This window comes from Grampus griseus, assembly GCF_964374135.1.
Source record: "Grampus griseus genome assembly, chromosome: 4".
Taxonomy (NCBI): Eukaryota; Metazoa; Chordata; class Mammalia; order Artiodactyla; family Delphinidae; genus Grampus; species Grampus griseus.
The window spans coordinates 82098711-82116044 of record NC_138997.1 but is presented as its reverse complement, the minus strand read 5'-3'; the positions used below and the strand labels follow the sequence as shown (position 1 = coordinate 82116044).

Here is a 17334-nt window from a genome sequence, read left to right as displayed (position 1 = left end):
GAAAATCACAGGTCACAGGAGATTTAGGAGGCCGAAACTAAATGCAGTGGGAAATCTGGAACAGAACAAGGATGGTAGTGGGATAATTGGTGAGACCAGAATAATGCTGTGACTTAATTCGTAGTATTATGCTGATGTTAATTTCTTAGTTTTTTTTTAAATAAATTTATTTAATTTATTTATTTTCATTTTTGGTTGTGTTGTGTCTTTGTTGTTGCGTGCAGGCTATCTCTAGTTGAGGTGAGCAGTGGCTTCTTTCGTTGCGGAGCATGGGCTCTAGGCGCACAGGCTTCAGTAGTTGTGGCACGCAGGCTCAGTCGTTGTGGTGCACAGGCTTAGTTGCTCCGCGGCATGTGGGATTTTCCTGGACCAGGGCTCGAACCCTGGTTCGAATCCCCTGCATTGGCAGGCAGATTCTTAACCACTTCGCCACCAGGGAAGCCCTAATTTCTTAGTTTTGATCATTGTTCTGCGGTTATGTAAGATGATACCATAAGGGAATGTGGGGTGAAGAGTATACAAGAACTCTTTGTACTGCTTTTGCAACTGTTCCTTACATCCAAAATTATCTCCAAATTTTAAAAATACTAATCGGGGGTGAGGATGGCATTACTATGGGGGGAAGGAGGAATCCAATGGGGAAAGTCAGCCAAATGATCACTTGACAATTCAGACGTTAAGAAATCAGGCACTGTGATATTAAGCTCGATAAATTATACCAACCACAATTGTACTTTCAGTACCCAAGGCACCAACAATTGGATCATTCAAAAACAACTCACTGTGTTTAACGTTTTTATTTTTAACTCTGCTTTGGTAGTACAAAAGTCATAGAAGTACAAACCAGACAGTTAAAAATACATTTGACACTCGGTGAAAAATTTCCTTTACAAATTTTTACATTGAGGTGGTAGCCAACTCATGTATGACATCAGAAGTTAGTCCCTCATTAGTGTTTTATACAGTAACTTTGTGTGGGTTTCCAAGCCTTCTAAAGGAGGAAAAACACAAAAGGCCTGTAAACATCTGTTGCTTTGGGAACACTTAAAGATTCTCATTAGGTAATATAAACCAGTAAAAAGCATACATGTTGAAAATACTGAATGCTTAACTTTTGGCATATTTGGAAGCCAGTCAGACAACAACTGCTCAAGTATTAGAAAATAGTTAAAACGTACTCTTGGTATAAATACAATTTAAATATTTTGAGTATCCTCTTGCCTGTTGTATTGCTATTAAAAAAAAAAGCGATCTGACCTGAATAAAATTATAAAATAATTAAAGCTGAAGAATATCTTACACTTTATCCCTCGCCATTCCGGGGGCATAATATTTTTAAGACAAAAAATGATTCCTCGTTATAAAACTAAAACTATTGGTCTAGACTGCACGCATATTATTTACACTAATACATACCCCCAAAATTCCTATATTGCTACTTTCTGGACCACCGGGAAATTTATTTCCATATTGCCTTCCTCGGGTCTACTGCGTGTATGCACGTACACATGTACAGCTTTTAATTAGTTGTCGGCAAAAATTCCCATGAAATTGAACCTACCATTCATTTAAAAGGTTAGAAATTTTTAGTCTGGTGCCGGAAAAAGAATGGATACTTTAAAGTACATTTTCGGGCTTCCCTGGTGGCGCAGTGGTTGAGAGTCTGCCTGCCCGATGCAGGGGACACGGGTTCGTGCCCCGGTCCGGGAAGATCCCACGTGCCGCGGAGCGGCTGGGCCCGTGAGCCATGGCCGCTGAGCCTGCGCGTCCGGAGCCTGTGCTCCACAATGGGAGAGGCCACAATAGTGAGAGCCCTGCGTACCGAAAAAAAAAAAAAAAAAAAAAAAAAAAAAAGTACATTTTCATGGGAATCATCTTTTGGGAGTCAGATGAGAATTGTGCTTTCTTTTTGAAATAAAGGAAGTGCCAAGGCACCATACCAACATGGAGGCAGGTCTTGAAGATTTCCCTGTACCTGGACTCCCCAACCTCTTGGCCCAGACCTCCCATAAATGTACTACTACCTTCACCTCTGGGTTCTTTGAGGTGTTTTGTAAACTGTAAAGCTTTTTTTTTTTTTTTTTTTAAGTGGGGTATTCCACACCTACAGGGGAAAGTAACCCTCAAGAATCCTTTAAATAACAGACACTAGCTACAAGATGGAGAACAGGAAGAACACCAAGGAAAACATACCAGAGGAAGGTGTGGGTCCATCTTGCACCAGAAGTGGAGATTGTCTTGTTTTGTTTTAGCCTTGAGTTGTCAAAACAAGACTTTTTTTTTAGTGACTTTAAACCATTTCCCCCTTTATTCAATGGCTAAATAAGATTTGCTTAGCTTGAGTTAAAACAAACAAACAAAAAAACAACCAAAACTCTCAATATTTTATAAGTGACCTAGGAGTGGCATGCTGGTAGCAGGTCAGTGCTGATTTCTCGTCTCTGAATCCAAAGTCTAGCATCTGGTTCCCTCTGACTCCATGATCTCTTGGGGGGTCAACTGCCCAGGGTTAGACTATATCTTCAAGGAGGCTTCACCACCAAAGATTCATTTTTTATCTTTTGTAACAGTTAAACTGTAAGGGGATCGTCTTACAACCAGTAGCAAAATGAGATCTAAGGGTTGGGGGAACAGAAGCACAGGCACACAGACATGTGTGTACATACACACACACGCACACACAGACACACACACCCTGAGCATTAGCTCAGACTATACACATATAGTTCCACTGTACATAGTTAGCATACTGGAAAAATTGCAGTGTGTACACCAAGGCCACAGATGGGGGATTGGGAGGGGTGGTGGTTGGGAAGACAAAAACATGAGCTCTTTTCCTCCCTGGAAAGATGATAAATTTTTCATCAGACATTTTTAAACCAAAACTTGTTTCAAAGCAAACTGAATTCTGTATCCAGCATAGCAACAGTATTCCCTTTTAGCTTTCATCCACATGTCTGCAGACTCCACCATAGAAATTGTATAAAAGATAAAAAAATAATTCCCTAGGCAACTTTATATGTCATAAGTTTTCAGTCTCTTAGAACTCTTCAAATAAAGTCACTCCTGCAAGAGAAAATAACAAAGGTAAAGCTTGGCAAGCGTCATATCACATGTTAATCTGGCCTGAATATTTAAGAACACAGAGGAATTGTAATCCACCCTCACCCCGCCCCACCCGTCCCACTGCATTCCTTCCCCCACTACACATTTCTTCTTTGAAATCAGTCTAAGGAAATTTAAGCACGAAAATTTCCAAAGGACCTCTTTATTGAGGTTTTATAAACCAAGAAAGAACAGAACTTGAGAACCACAGTAGGCTGACGGCATCAGTCTGGTTTAATACAAGTTTCTGGGGCGACTGGTGGGCATTCTCCCTGTGAGTCCTTTAGCACTTGTTCTCAGGAACCTGTTCCTTAACTCTTCAGCTACATTCTGTCCAGTAATGAGCAACAGGGTGAACGTGGTCAGTCACAAGGAAGCCTGTACGTGTCAGGTAATGTGACTTTCCCAGGCCACACCAAGTTGAGTTAACTCTGCATCTCCATTGAGCACAGGGTGCAGCTTGGCTGGGACTTCACTGGGCAAGTAAGAACACAATGACAAAATGCTCAGTCTTCAGTCTTCATTGTACCTTCGAAGGCTCTGTATTATATTTCTAAGTTCTTCTAACAAGTGGCCCATGTCAACATCTGTGTTTACATTACAAATGAAGCCCCCTACAAACCTGCAAAATAATTTTTTATTTTTCTAAGTTTTTTGTTTTTTGTTTTTTTACAGTGGTCTCATCTACGTGACCGTTATGTACCCCTTTACTTTCCTGTTTTGAAGGTCCAGGATAGGATTAAAATTCTACACTTGACTGTGTATATTGAAACATACGATGCAGGCAAACCTACACCAGGTTAAGGAACAAAACATTCTCTTGTCTCCCCAAATTGTGTTTCCTATAAATGGTAAACAAAAACAGAGATGAAACCAGCTTACAGAAATATGAAGAAACAGCAAAAAGTCAATAGGTTGTCTTCACTGAAGTATTACTTTGTACTTAGTTTATAGCTCATCCTTCACATGTAGCCTCTTATCCATATTATCCTTTTCTGTCACTATGTCATTTATAATAATCATAGTGTGTGTGTGTGTGTGTATACGTGAAGGAGAGAGAGACAGAGAGGGATCTCCCAAACTAAATGGGTTGGGGAAAGGACCCTTACCCCCTTAGCTGAAAAGGAAATAAAGCATTGTCCTCTAAAACAGCAAGAACCAAGTTCTTAATTATAAATGAATAAGTAATTCCCTGCTCTGCATTGCTACAACCGAGCATGGCTAAACTACAGATTTGTACAAGAAAACTGAACAGAGTCAAGTCTGGGAATACTGTCATTTGAGAGTCGATTCATGTGGAAGACACTAGCACGGAAAAAAGTAGAAAAGCCAGAGATGGAAAAATAGAAAAATTGTCCTAAGAAGAAAAAAAAAAAAAAGCTGAAAGATAGGAGAGAATTTTCCCAGTAAAACTTCAAACTAGGCCATTATCTAGAAAAAAGGTGTTCAACTACTTTTATGTCTCCTCTTTTTATCAGCGGCTCCCTTAGACCTGGACTGTTTTGCATCAAGGAAAACAAGAAGGTCAAGAGCAAGGGATGTCAGAACGAAATGTTTCATCACAGTAAGAGTGTTCATTCCAACATAGTAGAACTTCCCATTTAGCGTTCTTTGCACAGGTTTGACCAACTTTAAGGAGTGGGCATGTAAGACCAAGGCTGGCTACGAAGGAGGGGTCTGGAGCCAGTGGCCTGTCCCCAGACGCAGACCCCTGTGACTAGCTGTTGAACCTTGGCCTCTCTGCAGCATCCCACGTAGGGCTGTTGGGGGTTTCACATAAGATGATATATGTATGCTTAATACAGGGCCAAGCAGTCAGTACCCTCCTAAAAGTTAGCTATCGTGACCATTAACAGCATCCCAGCACAGCGGCTCTCTTCCACAATAGCCTTCTGCAGCTGGTTAAAACTGCACTGCACACGATATCTTTGAAAGAGAATGTGAGAAATACAAAATGCTGCCTAAAAGTCTTCACTACTAATACCAGAAACAAGGCAGAAAAAAGGAAAGTTAACCTTTTCAGGCTCTATTGAAAACTACCCAGCACTGATTCACAGTTCTGGGCTCTCTGTCTTCACACACCCTTAACAAAAGGGAAGCTTTGACCAGCACAGCAGCTCTCAATTTCCAGATAAATACCTGTCTTATCTGAGTGATAATCTAGAGGAAAGAAGATACCACATTTTGCACAGCTTGTAAATTTCCAACTGCAGCCTTATTTCTGGGACTGTGTCATGGTGCATTTGACAATGTTAAATTTCTTCTCATTTCATTCTACAGCTGTGAATATGACCGTATTGATAAACAAACACATACTTTAAAATAGTATTTCTTTACCACAACACATTAATATTAAAAGGTGCCTCCTCTACAGGCACACAGCAGTCAGAAACTAGGAGCAGGCTGGCATGAATGCTAGGGAAGGCTAGCAGCGCGGACCAGAGGGAGAGAAAACACTCCACCCACCTGTTGTTCTCAGGTCACATCACCAGGGGACCCCACCATATTTAACAAGACTGATCTATCTTTTCTGAGTGGGATAGGGTGGGGAAATTTGGTGATTACTGTCTTACACAAGTGAGTGCTCAAGCTGGGAGAAATGAAGCAAAACTTCCTTACATTGAAAAGACGATTCAGAAATCCCAAGTGTGACCACGTCCCTCATATAACAAGACTGATGGAGAGAAATTAAGAACCTCAGAAAAAATTTATCTGGAAAGAAAAGGTCATCTTTTTCTCTAGACTTTATTGCTTTTTATTGCTTTTTTTTAATTGCTTTTTATTGCTTTTTCTCTAGACTTTATTGCTAATTAGATAAAGCTAGAATTCCATTATGGTGTTAAGTTTCCACAGGAGCCACAACAGAGCTTTGATTAGGACGCATATGTGCCTTGTTAAAAAAGGATTCTCTAGAAAAGAGGATCTGGTCCCTTTAAAAATGAGAACCACGTCTTAAGAAACTAGAAGCCTAAACAGATTAACGGACAGTGAACACTAAGACCTCAAAGGACAGGGGATTAAGGAAGGAAGGCTATCTGATTAATAAGAATAGTGGCTGACATTTACGGAGTGCTTTCTATGCACCAGGCACTGCAGTGCTAAGCGCTCCAGATTCAGTAACTCAATCTTTTCAAGGACTCCATGAGTCAACGACGATTCTCATTTTCCTAAGTAGACACTGAGGCTTGCAGGTTCAATAGCTTGCCCAAGGCCACGGCATTAATAATAAGAAAGCAGTGATTCCAGCCCAGGCAGATCACCTGGAAGCCACAGTCGCCGCCACACCAGTCACGCGGAGATATCCACCGAGCCATGAGGTCTGCGGCTGTCCTCTGCTCTTTCCTGAATAATGCCAATGGGAAACTGTGCACTCCTTGTAGTTTTGAATTTTCTCACGTGAGATTTAGATCTTACTGGGAAGTCTGAAGGTTGCTCTTTCCTGAGTTATAGCTTCACAACAATTTAAATGTGTTCATATACTTAGCAATAATGGGCTTCCCAAGTGACAATAGCTGAACGTTTGTGATTTACCAACCCTTGGGATGGTGAGAATCAGAGCACTTGATTCCAAGTAAAATGTAATTGACATCAAAAATTATTCTGTATCTGGAAACACAAGGGTTCTCCTGGGAAGGATTTAAATGCAATTCAGCAGTTCCTTCTTAGTCTCAATAAACCTCTGATTCAACGTCTACGCTAGCTACAGGTAGAATAATTTAAGACTCTGAATGGTCCCACCTCTTTCTAATAAGGAAAACAAAACAAGTTAAACGTTGCCTCCTGACTGCCTTGTGAGCAAGTCCAGCTACCTGCATTTAGTAAGCCTCTACCTTAGTGTCAAACAAAACTACAGCATCTTATAGGTTATGTCTGACCTGCTTCTCTGAGCCTCAGGAAAATTAAGAAACATCAAAAACCATTAATTTTTCACACTTTTATTTGCTAAGTGTTTAAATAGGTCTCACCTGACATAATATTATAATAATAACATCAAGTATTTGGCTATTTTGCACTTGCTAAGCACCAAAGAACAACATCCCTATGAGGTAGGTGGTATTTTAAACCCACTTTACAGATGGAGAAGTTGAGGCATCAGAGACTAAGGAACTTGCCCAAGATTACACATCTAAAAAGTGCCCGGCCAGGACTTGGGCACAAGGAGTCTGGTTCCAGAACCTATACTGTGGAGCTACTTACTATAGCATCGTACATCCTTGCAGAAAATAGCTTACAGAAAACAGGGACTACTACTTCCTTAGCTATTTAATGTTAGTAGATTCAAAGTCTCGAGTTACAAATGAAGAAAAAGAAAAATCCTGATTATAACTGTTAATTCCCTCTTCTATCTCGTTCTGGGCCAAAATGTCACCAAAGGCATTTCGCTTTCTGCCTCCCTCGAGCCCCTTAGGTCTGCCTTTTCGTCCTCCGAAGTCTCCGTGAGCCTCCAGTGCTGCAGTCTCTGTGGCAAAAAGGCAGATGTTGCAGCCCTCTTTCCTAAGCCTTGTCAGAGGGCTGGCAGGGCCACCGGGGAGGACAGATAAGCTCCCTGAGGGGTCACCTTCTGGTCAGCACTAGGGAGGTGCCCTGGAGCAGACCCTGCCGAGGGAGATAACTGAGGAGAGGAGACAGCTTTGGTGGCAACTCAAAACAAAACAAAACCCTCTGGGCCCTCATGTTACCTAAATTCTGGGAATACTCACAAATATGTTTCAGTCTCTTCTGTACACAGAACAAGGCTGTGGAAGAATAACTCAAAACATCAGTGTTGATGACAGCAAAATATGTTTTTAGGTCCACCCAAAACTCTCAGATTATGTCTGTAAATGTTTCGGGGCTATTCCCAACAACAAAGAACAAACAGGACACACAGCATTTTAAACATGTACAGCATTTTCACTCCTCATGGCTCAATCAATGTGGGAGCATAAAAAATAGTCCACAGACCTTATCAGTCATCAAGTTCAATAAAAAGCAAGGTGCAGACAAGTATCTAAGCTCTCATTCATGGAAGGGCAAAGGAGGGGGCTGTAGACATGTATATATGTTGTTTAAGTAAGTATATGCATAGAATAATCCTGAAAGGATATAGAGGACACGGACAACCGTGGTCCCCTGTTGGGAAGGGGACTGAGAGATGACATGTGTGTGGTGGGTAGAAGGGGCGTAGACAGGGTGAAGACATTTTTTTTTTCATCCTGCAGCCTTTTATGCTGCTTAAATATTGTATCGTGTTCATGCCTTATTTTTCCATTTTAAAAATGATTCAATTTCAAACACTTGCAATATCCAGGACCTCAGAGACAGTGAAGGGACTGAACTATCAGGAAGCCCAAGTCCAGGCTCTGGAATAAACCATCCGCATGACCTTGAACAACGTACATATTGTCCTAGGGCCTCCTTACTCTAAAACTAGGGGACCAAGGGGGCATGGGGAGAAAAATCACTACAAAAACTAGAACAGAAGCTCCATGAAAGCATGGCCCTTGTCTGTCCCTCTTCCACACTGCTGCATCCCTAAGGCCTGGCACAAAGTAGGGGCTCAACAAACACTTTTAAAAGACGTTAATTGTACTTGAGTTGACCTGAACTAGCCATCACAGCTCCTCTGAGATCTCGAAGTCTATGATCTTAGTCGACTTGTTAGAAAACAGAATAGCTCACAAACCTGGACTGATCCAGGCGCAGCTCTAACAGCCAAAAGACATCAGATGGTCCCCATAGGAGACCAAGCCTGGGGAAGGTTGATAATGTTGAAATGATCACTGCTGTGAGTTACCGGGCTAAACTGAATGCAGATTTTTTTCTTTGTTGAAGCAAAGCTCCCTTGAACTTCAAAGCCACTGAGCATATCGGCCCCAAAGTATGGATTTCTTCCCACCTAAGCCCTCTCCCTCCCCAGCCCAGGGATCTGGGAAAACTTCATCCTTCTGAGCCTGGCTCTTCCACTGTAAACTGGAGAGATGAGATGAGATGATCACCCATGATCCATCAGGTTGCATTGAAATTTCTGTCCCCCACTCAGCTCTTCTCATCTGCCTGGTTCTACTGCCTACGCTTTGCACAGACAGTGAATGGTGAAGGACAGGCATTAACTTCCCTCCACTTCCATATTTAAGATGGACTCAATGGGACTGGTCTTCCATGTAAGAACAACACAAGTATCAAAGTACTGCTTTTACTCTTTAGAAATGTATTCAGCCATTTCTAAATCAAGCCAGGTGGTCCCATCCATGCCTATTTGAGGTGCAGCTTCTGTTTATAAAGGCCAATGAATCCCATTAAGGGGCTTCCATCAAATTTGTGATCCTTTTTCTTAAAAGATATATATGTGTGTGTTTTGCCCTGAAAAAAATATAAGCTATGGAGAAAAATTAACTCGTGATACCTACAGTTTCTCACCATCCTCTCCTTCCATGGAGAGTTAACAAAAGAACGAGCCATGCAGAGGACTGCGAATAAAGCAACACATCATCAGGGGAGGCCCCCACCGGACCACCACTGCACTGCCTGTCACCAGAGTTCAAAAGCAAAAAGGAGAAAAGCTTGCCTTTCCTCACTGTTAGAGGAGGAAATGAAAAGGCCCCGAAGATCTGGAGAGCTGACCTTGTGCCCGGCAGTGGTCCTGAGGAGGGAGGGAGGGTAATCCATGAGTCTTGGCAAAAAGGAGACTTTTATCCCAGAGCAAAGCCCCAGCCCAGCAGTAGCACGGTGAGGTGAAGAAAATTCAGTCCACACTAGCTCTTAATATAACCCCTCCTCTGATCTGTATAATAAAAAGAACTTAAGTTGCAACACTTTTCAATTGCCTTGTTACTAATTCTGATTCCACTTCCAGTAAGAGGGGCATGTTATTTCTAAGGCCCTCTTAACACACACAAGAAAGTGGCCCAAATTCCTAAGGGACTTGCCAAATATCTATTTCTGAGATGTCATCAGACTCCAAAGCTCTAATGTTCTTAAGAAGGAAAAAGTGAGTTACAGTATCTAAAAGTGATGCTTGAGGAATGGGCTAATAACTAACTAGGACCCCTGAGAATGGGATGGAAATTATTGATAATAGTGAATAGTGAGTTAGTGAATACTAACTCTGTGCCAAAGCCTGATTTAAGAACTGTACACATGTATTATGTCATTTACATCCACCACTACACCCTACACCACTTTAAAGATGAAGAACCTGAGGCCTGGAGAGGTTAAGTAACTTGCTGAAAACAACCGGTAGTTAGTGGCACAGTTAAAATTAAACCTAAGCAGTTTAAAACTCAGCTCTTAATCACTAAACTAAATGACCGAAATAAGAATTAATAGAATAGCTTCGATAATAAAACGATTTAAAACAGAGACATCTAATATGATGAATTTGTTTTGATAAAAAAATATTTTCTGTAAACTTACCAAATCAACGTTTTCAATAAGGTGCTACCATAAACTGGAAAGGGGGGTAGATACTTCAGAAACATGTGCGAGAGAATGCTTACGATGGCATCATTTTTAAAAAGCAAAAGCCCAATGATAATGAAGACAAGGCAGTGGCATTTGGAGGCTGAAAGCAATTTGATTTATTTAACTTTGAAGAACAAAAGCTTATTCTTCTAAGAAGAAATCAAAACACATTTTCTGTGGAAAAAAGAAACCATTTTAACTGCATTGCCAAAATAAATCAGGCAGAGTGCAAGTCAGATCTAGCTACAAAAAAGAACTCAGGCAAAGGAAACAGGGGGGAAATAATAAAGGGGGGAAGAAATGCCAAACAGCAGCTTTGTATTTTAAAAAGAGAAGGAGAAAGAGAGAGAAATCCTAAGTCTAGTTGGTGGTATCAGCCACTGAATTTTCTTTTTTTTAAAGAAGGAAACCTAACCAATGAGTAGATATGCATTTGCATTTGAATATTTGAATCAGTTCTATATTAAAACAAGGCATTCCAGTAAAATAGCTTGGCCAAAAATTCAAATTTAAACAAAAATATTTTTCAGGAAAAAAACACAACTCTAAAACCTGTATTAGACAGTACGAAAGGTATATAACACTCCTGTCTTATTGTATTAGTTACATCCCAGTGCAGATCTTCCTATTCAGCTCAGAACCAGAGATCTTCTGGGCCTCGAAGGAAAAACTTCAGGATCTCTCTTGTTGGAAAATCAAGTCACATGAAATCGCCCAAACATACTCTTTCGGAGGATGAGAAATATTAAGAAACCAAGCAAGAAAAATTTTCATAAGTACCTACATAGTTTTGAGTGTCAGTGAATAGTCCTTTCCCTCCTTTCGCAGAGTCCATTCTCTGTTGGGCTCAGCAGACATCATCACTCAGCAGGTCCCAACCTCAGCGGGCTCTAACCACAGGACCTGTTTTTCCTTGGACCCGGCTGAGTGGTGAAGTCTGGGACTCCGGGAGCCAGACTGCCTGGGTTGGGCTCTAAACTCTACCACATTCTTGCTGGTAACTCTAAACAAGTTGCCTCAACTCTCTCTGCTTAAACTGGCACCTACTTATTGCTGTTGTGAGGATTAAATCAGTTAATACATGGAATATGCCTTCTAAAGCATGCCCGGTACATAGTAGATACTCAATACGCAGTACGTCTTATAATTAAATTAGTCCATCGGCATTTGTGACATTATTCTCTCTACTTTTGAGTCTGTTTGAAATTTTCCACAATAAAAATTATTTTTTTAATTCCAAAATTGATTACAATTATGTTGAAGGCTCGGAAAACACATCCCCTTTCTAAGGTCACTCGTGCTCGTTGCACCTTTGGACGGCACAGCACCACTTAGAGCCAATGACAGGCCAGATGCTCTCCTGGCACTCACCTTCAATCGATGGATTTAATATCCTATTTCACATTCAAGGAAATCTGGAGTAAGGGCAGTTAAGGACAATTTCCAAGCGGCTAAGCTATGATGAGAGCCCAGGTCTTCTAATCAAATCCAATGCTCTTTCACAAAATCCCGGTAAGAAGATTGCGTGCTTTGCAGAGAGTATCAAGTTGTAAACCAGTTAGATGTGGTCAGGATTTTCAGATGACTGGATCAAATCCAGATACGGACAGAATTTGGACCAAGAAAACTACCTGAGCAATCCTAATTCTTTTAACCTTCCCAGACCTTGAGTGCCTCCCTCCGGGCACGGCACTTTAGCAAGGCTGGAATCTGGCTGAGCCTAACCCAGGATCACCTTGCGCTTCCTGCCCGAGGGCAAGCAGTGTCTTCTTACCCACCTCTGCTCTGTCTCTCAACACACTGCCAGGTTGATGACTCATATGCAGAACTGTCATTACAGCTCATGCTTTCTCTTTCTTTGCAGCTAAACTGGCCGGGCCTTCCTCACCTTAGACTTGAATAGCCACATACTTCTCGTCCCAGAAGCCAAGTCCTCGTGACTTCAATCAGAATGTTTCTCTAATTTACCAAAGTCACTCAGGATTCCAATTCTGACATCTAAGGTACCATCTACTCTGTGGGTAATACTTTCTGCAATGATGGAAAATGTCTGTATCTGGCAGACCCTAGTCATCTATGGCTACTGAACACTTGAAATGTGACTAGTGCAATTGCAGAATGAAACTTTTAATTTTAATTAATTTAAATTTAAGTAGCCACAGGTGACTAGTGGCTACCATATTAGACCACCAGGTTCCAGATCATTGGTGGAGATGTTCCTCATTCATGGATCTAGGGCTGCCCCTTCATGAGCACCCCAGGATGGCAGAAGAGTGCAGCTGGTCTTACAGTCACAGGCCTCAGTTCATATCAGCTCCTCTTTCCAGTCATGTGATCCATAACATGTAATTTACCCTTTCCGTGCACTGGTTTCCTCATCTATAAAGCTGGGGTAATAGTATCCATCCCATTAGGAGATGTTTATAATGGTGACATGCGAGACACATCTCAGTACAACACCCAGAAGACTAGAATACTGAATTGACATTAGCTGCTTTTATGATCATCATCCTCTTCGTTTTCCTAAATTCCTCTGGGTTCCCTTCCCAAGGCACCAGTAACTGGCTGAGAAGCCAAAGACAGACTTTTCTGCTCCATGTCTCGTCTTTAAAGAAAGCCTCTGTTGGGTTCCTCAACTCAGGGGAAGCGGCCAGATCTTCCCAAGGGCGAAATGGCAAGAACCAGTGCTGGAAAGCTATCAGAGCCCCTACGTCTTACAGAATTCAGGAGCACAACTCTTCCAGATGACTTCTGTTTTGGTTTTTTTGTTTTGTTTTTTTGTTTTTGCAGTACACGGGCCTCTCACTGTTGTGGCCTCTCTCGTTGCGGAGCACAGGCTCCGGAAGCGCAGGCTCAGCGGCCATGGCTCACGGGCCCAGCCGCTCCACGGCATGTGGGATCTTCCCAGACCGGGGAACGAACCTGTGTCCCCTGCATCGGCAGGCGGACTCTCAACCACTGCGCCACCAGGGAAGCCCCCAGATGACTTCTGGATCATCCTCAACCCCTCTGAGCCCAGGCAGGTTATCAGAAGCTTCACTCAAAAGCCCCTTCTCCGCCAAACTGGCCACTTAAAATAATCAGTAGCACTAACTGGGCATTTCCTATCTGCCAGGCCCTGGGCTTCCCATGTTATTTCCCTGATATCGCATTGCCATCCCTCAAGGCAAGCAGCATCATTTTTATTTCTCGGTGAGGAAAGTGAGGCATAAAAAAGCCCAAGCACCTTGTCCAGGTCCCAGGGCTAGTGAGTGGGGAACGGGAACCTGAACCAGGCAGCCTGACTCCAAGACTCAGGTTCAACCTTGCTGTTTCCCTGTACCTTCTAGGACCTGGCTATTCCTCTCCCCCTTACCCCGCCTCCCCCTCCCTTTGGAAGTGGAACCTCTTCTGCCTTAGCATTCAGGCTCTGACCGTTCCATTGGAGACTTTGGAGCCGGTCACTCCTGAGTCCTCACACTCATCCTTTTACATATAACAAGTAACATGAAAGGGATGAATGGGACTCAAGCCAGAACAGAAAGCAAAGAAGATAAAGGCTAAGCCAATATCAAATTATCACAGGCTTTTTTTTTTAAGTAATATCTCCCAAAGTTAAAACTGCCAAGCCAAGAAGCATTCACGTTTGCTTTTGAATTGCTTCAAAATATTTGGTGGAAGGAGTAATACTTCTACTGGGGGTATTTTAGAACTGTGACACATCAAACAAAACTGGTTTCCAACTCAAAGGAAAAAAGCATTGCTTTGCTTGCTCAAGCCCTTTTTCAAATCATAGTTTACCTAGAAATGGCGACAAGATTATATTTCATTTGGCCTGCGTGGTCGTTTAAAAGATTTTTAACAAGCCGCCAACATTTAAAAACCTGTTGATTTCACCTGTAGGGGCTTCCCTGGTGGCGCAGTGGTTGAGAGTCCGCCTGACGATGCAGGGGACACGGGTTCGTGCCCCGGTCCGGGAAGATCCCACATGCCGTGGAGCGGCTCGGCCCGTGAGCCATGGCCGCTGAGCCTGCGCGTCCGGAGCCTGTGCTCCGCAACGAGAGAGGCCACAACAGTGAGAGGCCCGCGTACCGCTAAAAAAAAAAAAAAGTCTAGATTTCCACCTTTTTTGCCTAAGATCTAGCCACACTAAGTGCTTCCTGCCTTGTGGTAATGCAAACCCTAACAGATGGGTTATGTGATTTCTAGTTTGCTCCAGTTCCCACCACTCCACATTACCCCCTAAGTAATCCTCCCCACTCATTATCATACAGGCCAGGTCCCTGGAGGCACCTGTGTTGATGGGCTCTTCACAAAAAGCTCTGGGCAGACAAGTAATGGTGTTCCGACCCCTACAGCCTTACCAGCTCCAGGAAAGTACTTCTCATTTCCCTGCCAAGTCACTCCCGTATCACCACAGACTCCAGGGAGGCTCTGGGCACCTTCTCCCTGCCATGTACCACCCACCCCCAATGTCGCCACAACTTCAACTTACCTGCTACTCTGTGCCACTTCGCTCTCTCTTCAGGGGGGTCATAGACACCTCCCCATTGACGCTGTCGGTCCCACTAACTGACATTAAACTTCTCCGCTCCTTCTGATTTGACTTGTGTTCCACTTTCGTAACTCTAAACCTGAGTGGGGGAAAGAGGAGATGTGACGGGTTTTGCTTTTCCACTGAACAAGAATCATGAATGAAGTAAAAATCATCCACCTGGAGGATCCCAACCAAACTCAGCCACAAGTTAGGACAGCGATGAAAATCACCATATTCGCATATACACGTGACTATATATAACATAGATAACCAACACGAACCTCCTATATAGCGCAGGGAACTATACTCAGTATTTTGTAACAACCTATAAGGGAAAAGAATCTGAGAAAGAATTATATATATGTATTAATATATACATATTATATTAATATATATATAGCTGAATCACTGTGCTGTACACCTGAAATTAACACGACATTGTAAATCAACTATACTTCAATAAAAACTTTTTAAAAGGAAAAGAAGGGCTTCCCTGGTGGCGCAGTGCTTGAGAGTCCGCCTGCCGATGCAGGGGACATGGGTTCATGCCCGGGTCCGGGAAGATCCCACATGCCGCGGAGCGGCTGGGCCCGTGAGCCATGGCCGCTGGGCCTGTGCATCCGAGGCCACAACAGTGAGAGGCCCGCGTACCACAAAAAAAAAAAAAAGAAAAGAAAACCACCATATTCAACAGGAGGAACCGTCCTGCCAAAGCTCCCAGCCGATGTTCACTCAACACATCAGACTCTGCTGCACAGTTTACAGAGCATGGGAAATGCACTAAGAAACACGGGTACTCAAATATGAAACAGCCTCAGAGCTGTGGTTTCTAACAAGGACCTGGGCTTAAACATCAGCTGTTTTAACAACAGAAGGCTGTATAAAAGCCCGACCAGTTTGCAAATCTGATGTTCACTAGGGAACTGTCTTCTCAAATTTCACCCAGCAGAGGGTCTACCTCTCTAAACAGGGCCCCAGACACACGTTTATCAGCATCAGTCGGGTGGCAGAGTTTTTGTGTCTGCATGAGTTTTGTCTGGGTTTTTTTGTTTCTGTTTCTGAAGCAAATTTGGGTTTTCATTAAGGGTTAAGGAATTTAAGAAAGAGATTTTCCTTAAGAATTAAGAGAGAAGTTAAAGAAATGTACTCAGTTGGACTGCTTTTCTCGTCCATCACCATCAAAACCCGAAAATCTTTCACAGCAGTTTCTCTCTAGTCTTGGTCTTCATTTCCCTCAAAACCATCTAAAATAAATTCTCTTTGTTTGTCCAAAATGAGCTCACCCACCAGAAGGAGGAAGGAGACTCTGAAGCAGTGAACGGAGGATCAGGAAAAAAGTTGTCACCACAAACCTATTCGGTCAAACTTTAAGACTCTCTTTAAGCAACACTTGCTGAAAAGCAGCCTGTAATCACTCAGCAGTCATAGTATTTATTCTATCTCCAAGACGGAGAGTTGGATTGGGGGCGTTTAAAAAAGCCATGTTGAATCTGAGTTGAAAGTTTCAGCAGATTTTTTTTTAAAGCAAACAAAATACACTTTGTCCAAACAAGTTACAGGTTCTCACCGCATTCCACATTCATAAGTTCCCATGACTCTGCTCTGAATAAAACAGTGTGGTCATGAGTTGCACTGTTTTGTTATAAGTGGCAAAGAGCCAAGGAGTCTTCTCCTTGTTGCTTGTGCAACACATGATGAAACTCAATGGAATTCAAATAACAGTAATAATAATAGCCAACAATTCTTGAGTATATAATAAGCACCAAAAACTGGTCTAAGACCTATACCTGAGTCACCTTATTTAGTCTTCACAGCAACCCGATAAGGTGAGTGCTACTGTCATCCCCATTTTATAGAGGGGAAAACTGGGGCACAGAGAGAAGTAACAGTTTGTAAGTAGTGGTGTCAGGAGTCAAATGAGGGCGATTCAGTGAGTCCAGGCTACTCTTCCCAGAGTTTGTCAGTAAGGAGAGAAGGATCATGTAGGCAACACTGTCAGCTTTTGCTCAGGGCTTCCCCAGTCTGCTGCCAGCAGGCATGCTCTCGACCATTACTCTCTACTGCCTTTGCACGTGCAGCATTAGCCCTGCAGTTCCTGCAGGAGGCTCAAAATCAACCAAAAATGCTCTGCATACAGTATCGTCAAATTGTTTATCACTTGAACTGCAAGATCTCCACATCACATATGGGTCACAGGTAAATGGAACTTTAGGACTGGGAAAGGAGGAGGTGAAGGAAAAGCGAGCAGTCCCAGGGGTCCACGTGGATCT

At 42.7% G+C, this 17334-nt stretch overlaps 1 protein-coding gene across 2 annotated transcripts in view; it reads right to left on the bottom strand.

Moving 5' to 3' along the window:
* RELL1 (RELT like 1) overlaps window positions 1–17334 on the bottom strand; it is a 72283-nt gene that overhangs the window by 8648 nt on the left and 46301 nt on the right. The window contains exons 6-7 of one of the 2 annotated variants that reach the window (XM_082653386.1): window positions 15023–15161; window positions 783–3066 (exon numbers count right to left, since the gene is read on the bottom strand). In XM_082653386.1, coding sequence (XP_082509512.1) covers window positions 15026–15161 — 136 coding nt within the window. In that variant the 3' untranslated portion in view covers window positions 783–3066; window positions 15023–15025. Of the gene's footprint in view, window positions 1–782; window positions 3067–15022; window positions 15162–17334 lie in introns of those variants that run through there. The other variant, XM_082653387.1, reaches the window with a different exon arrangement.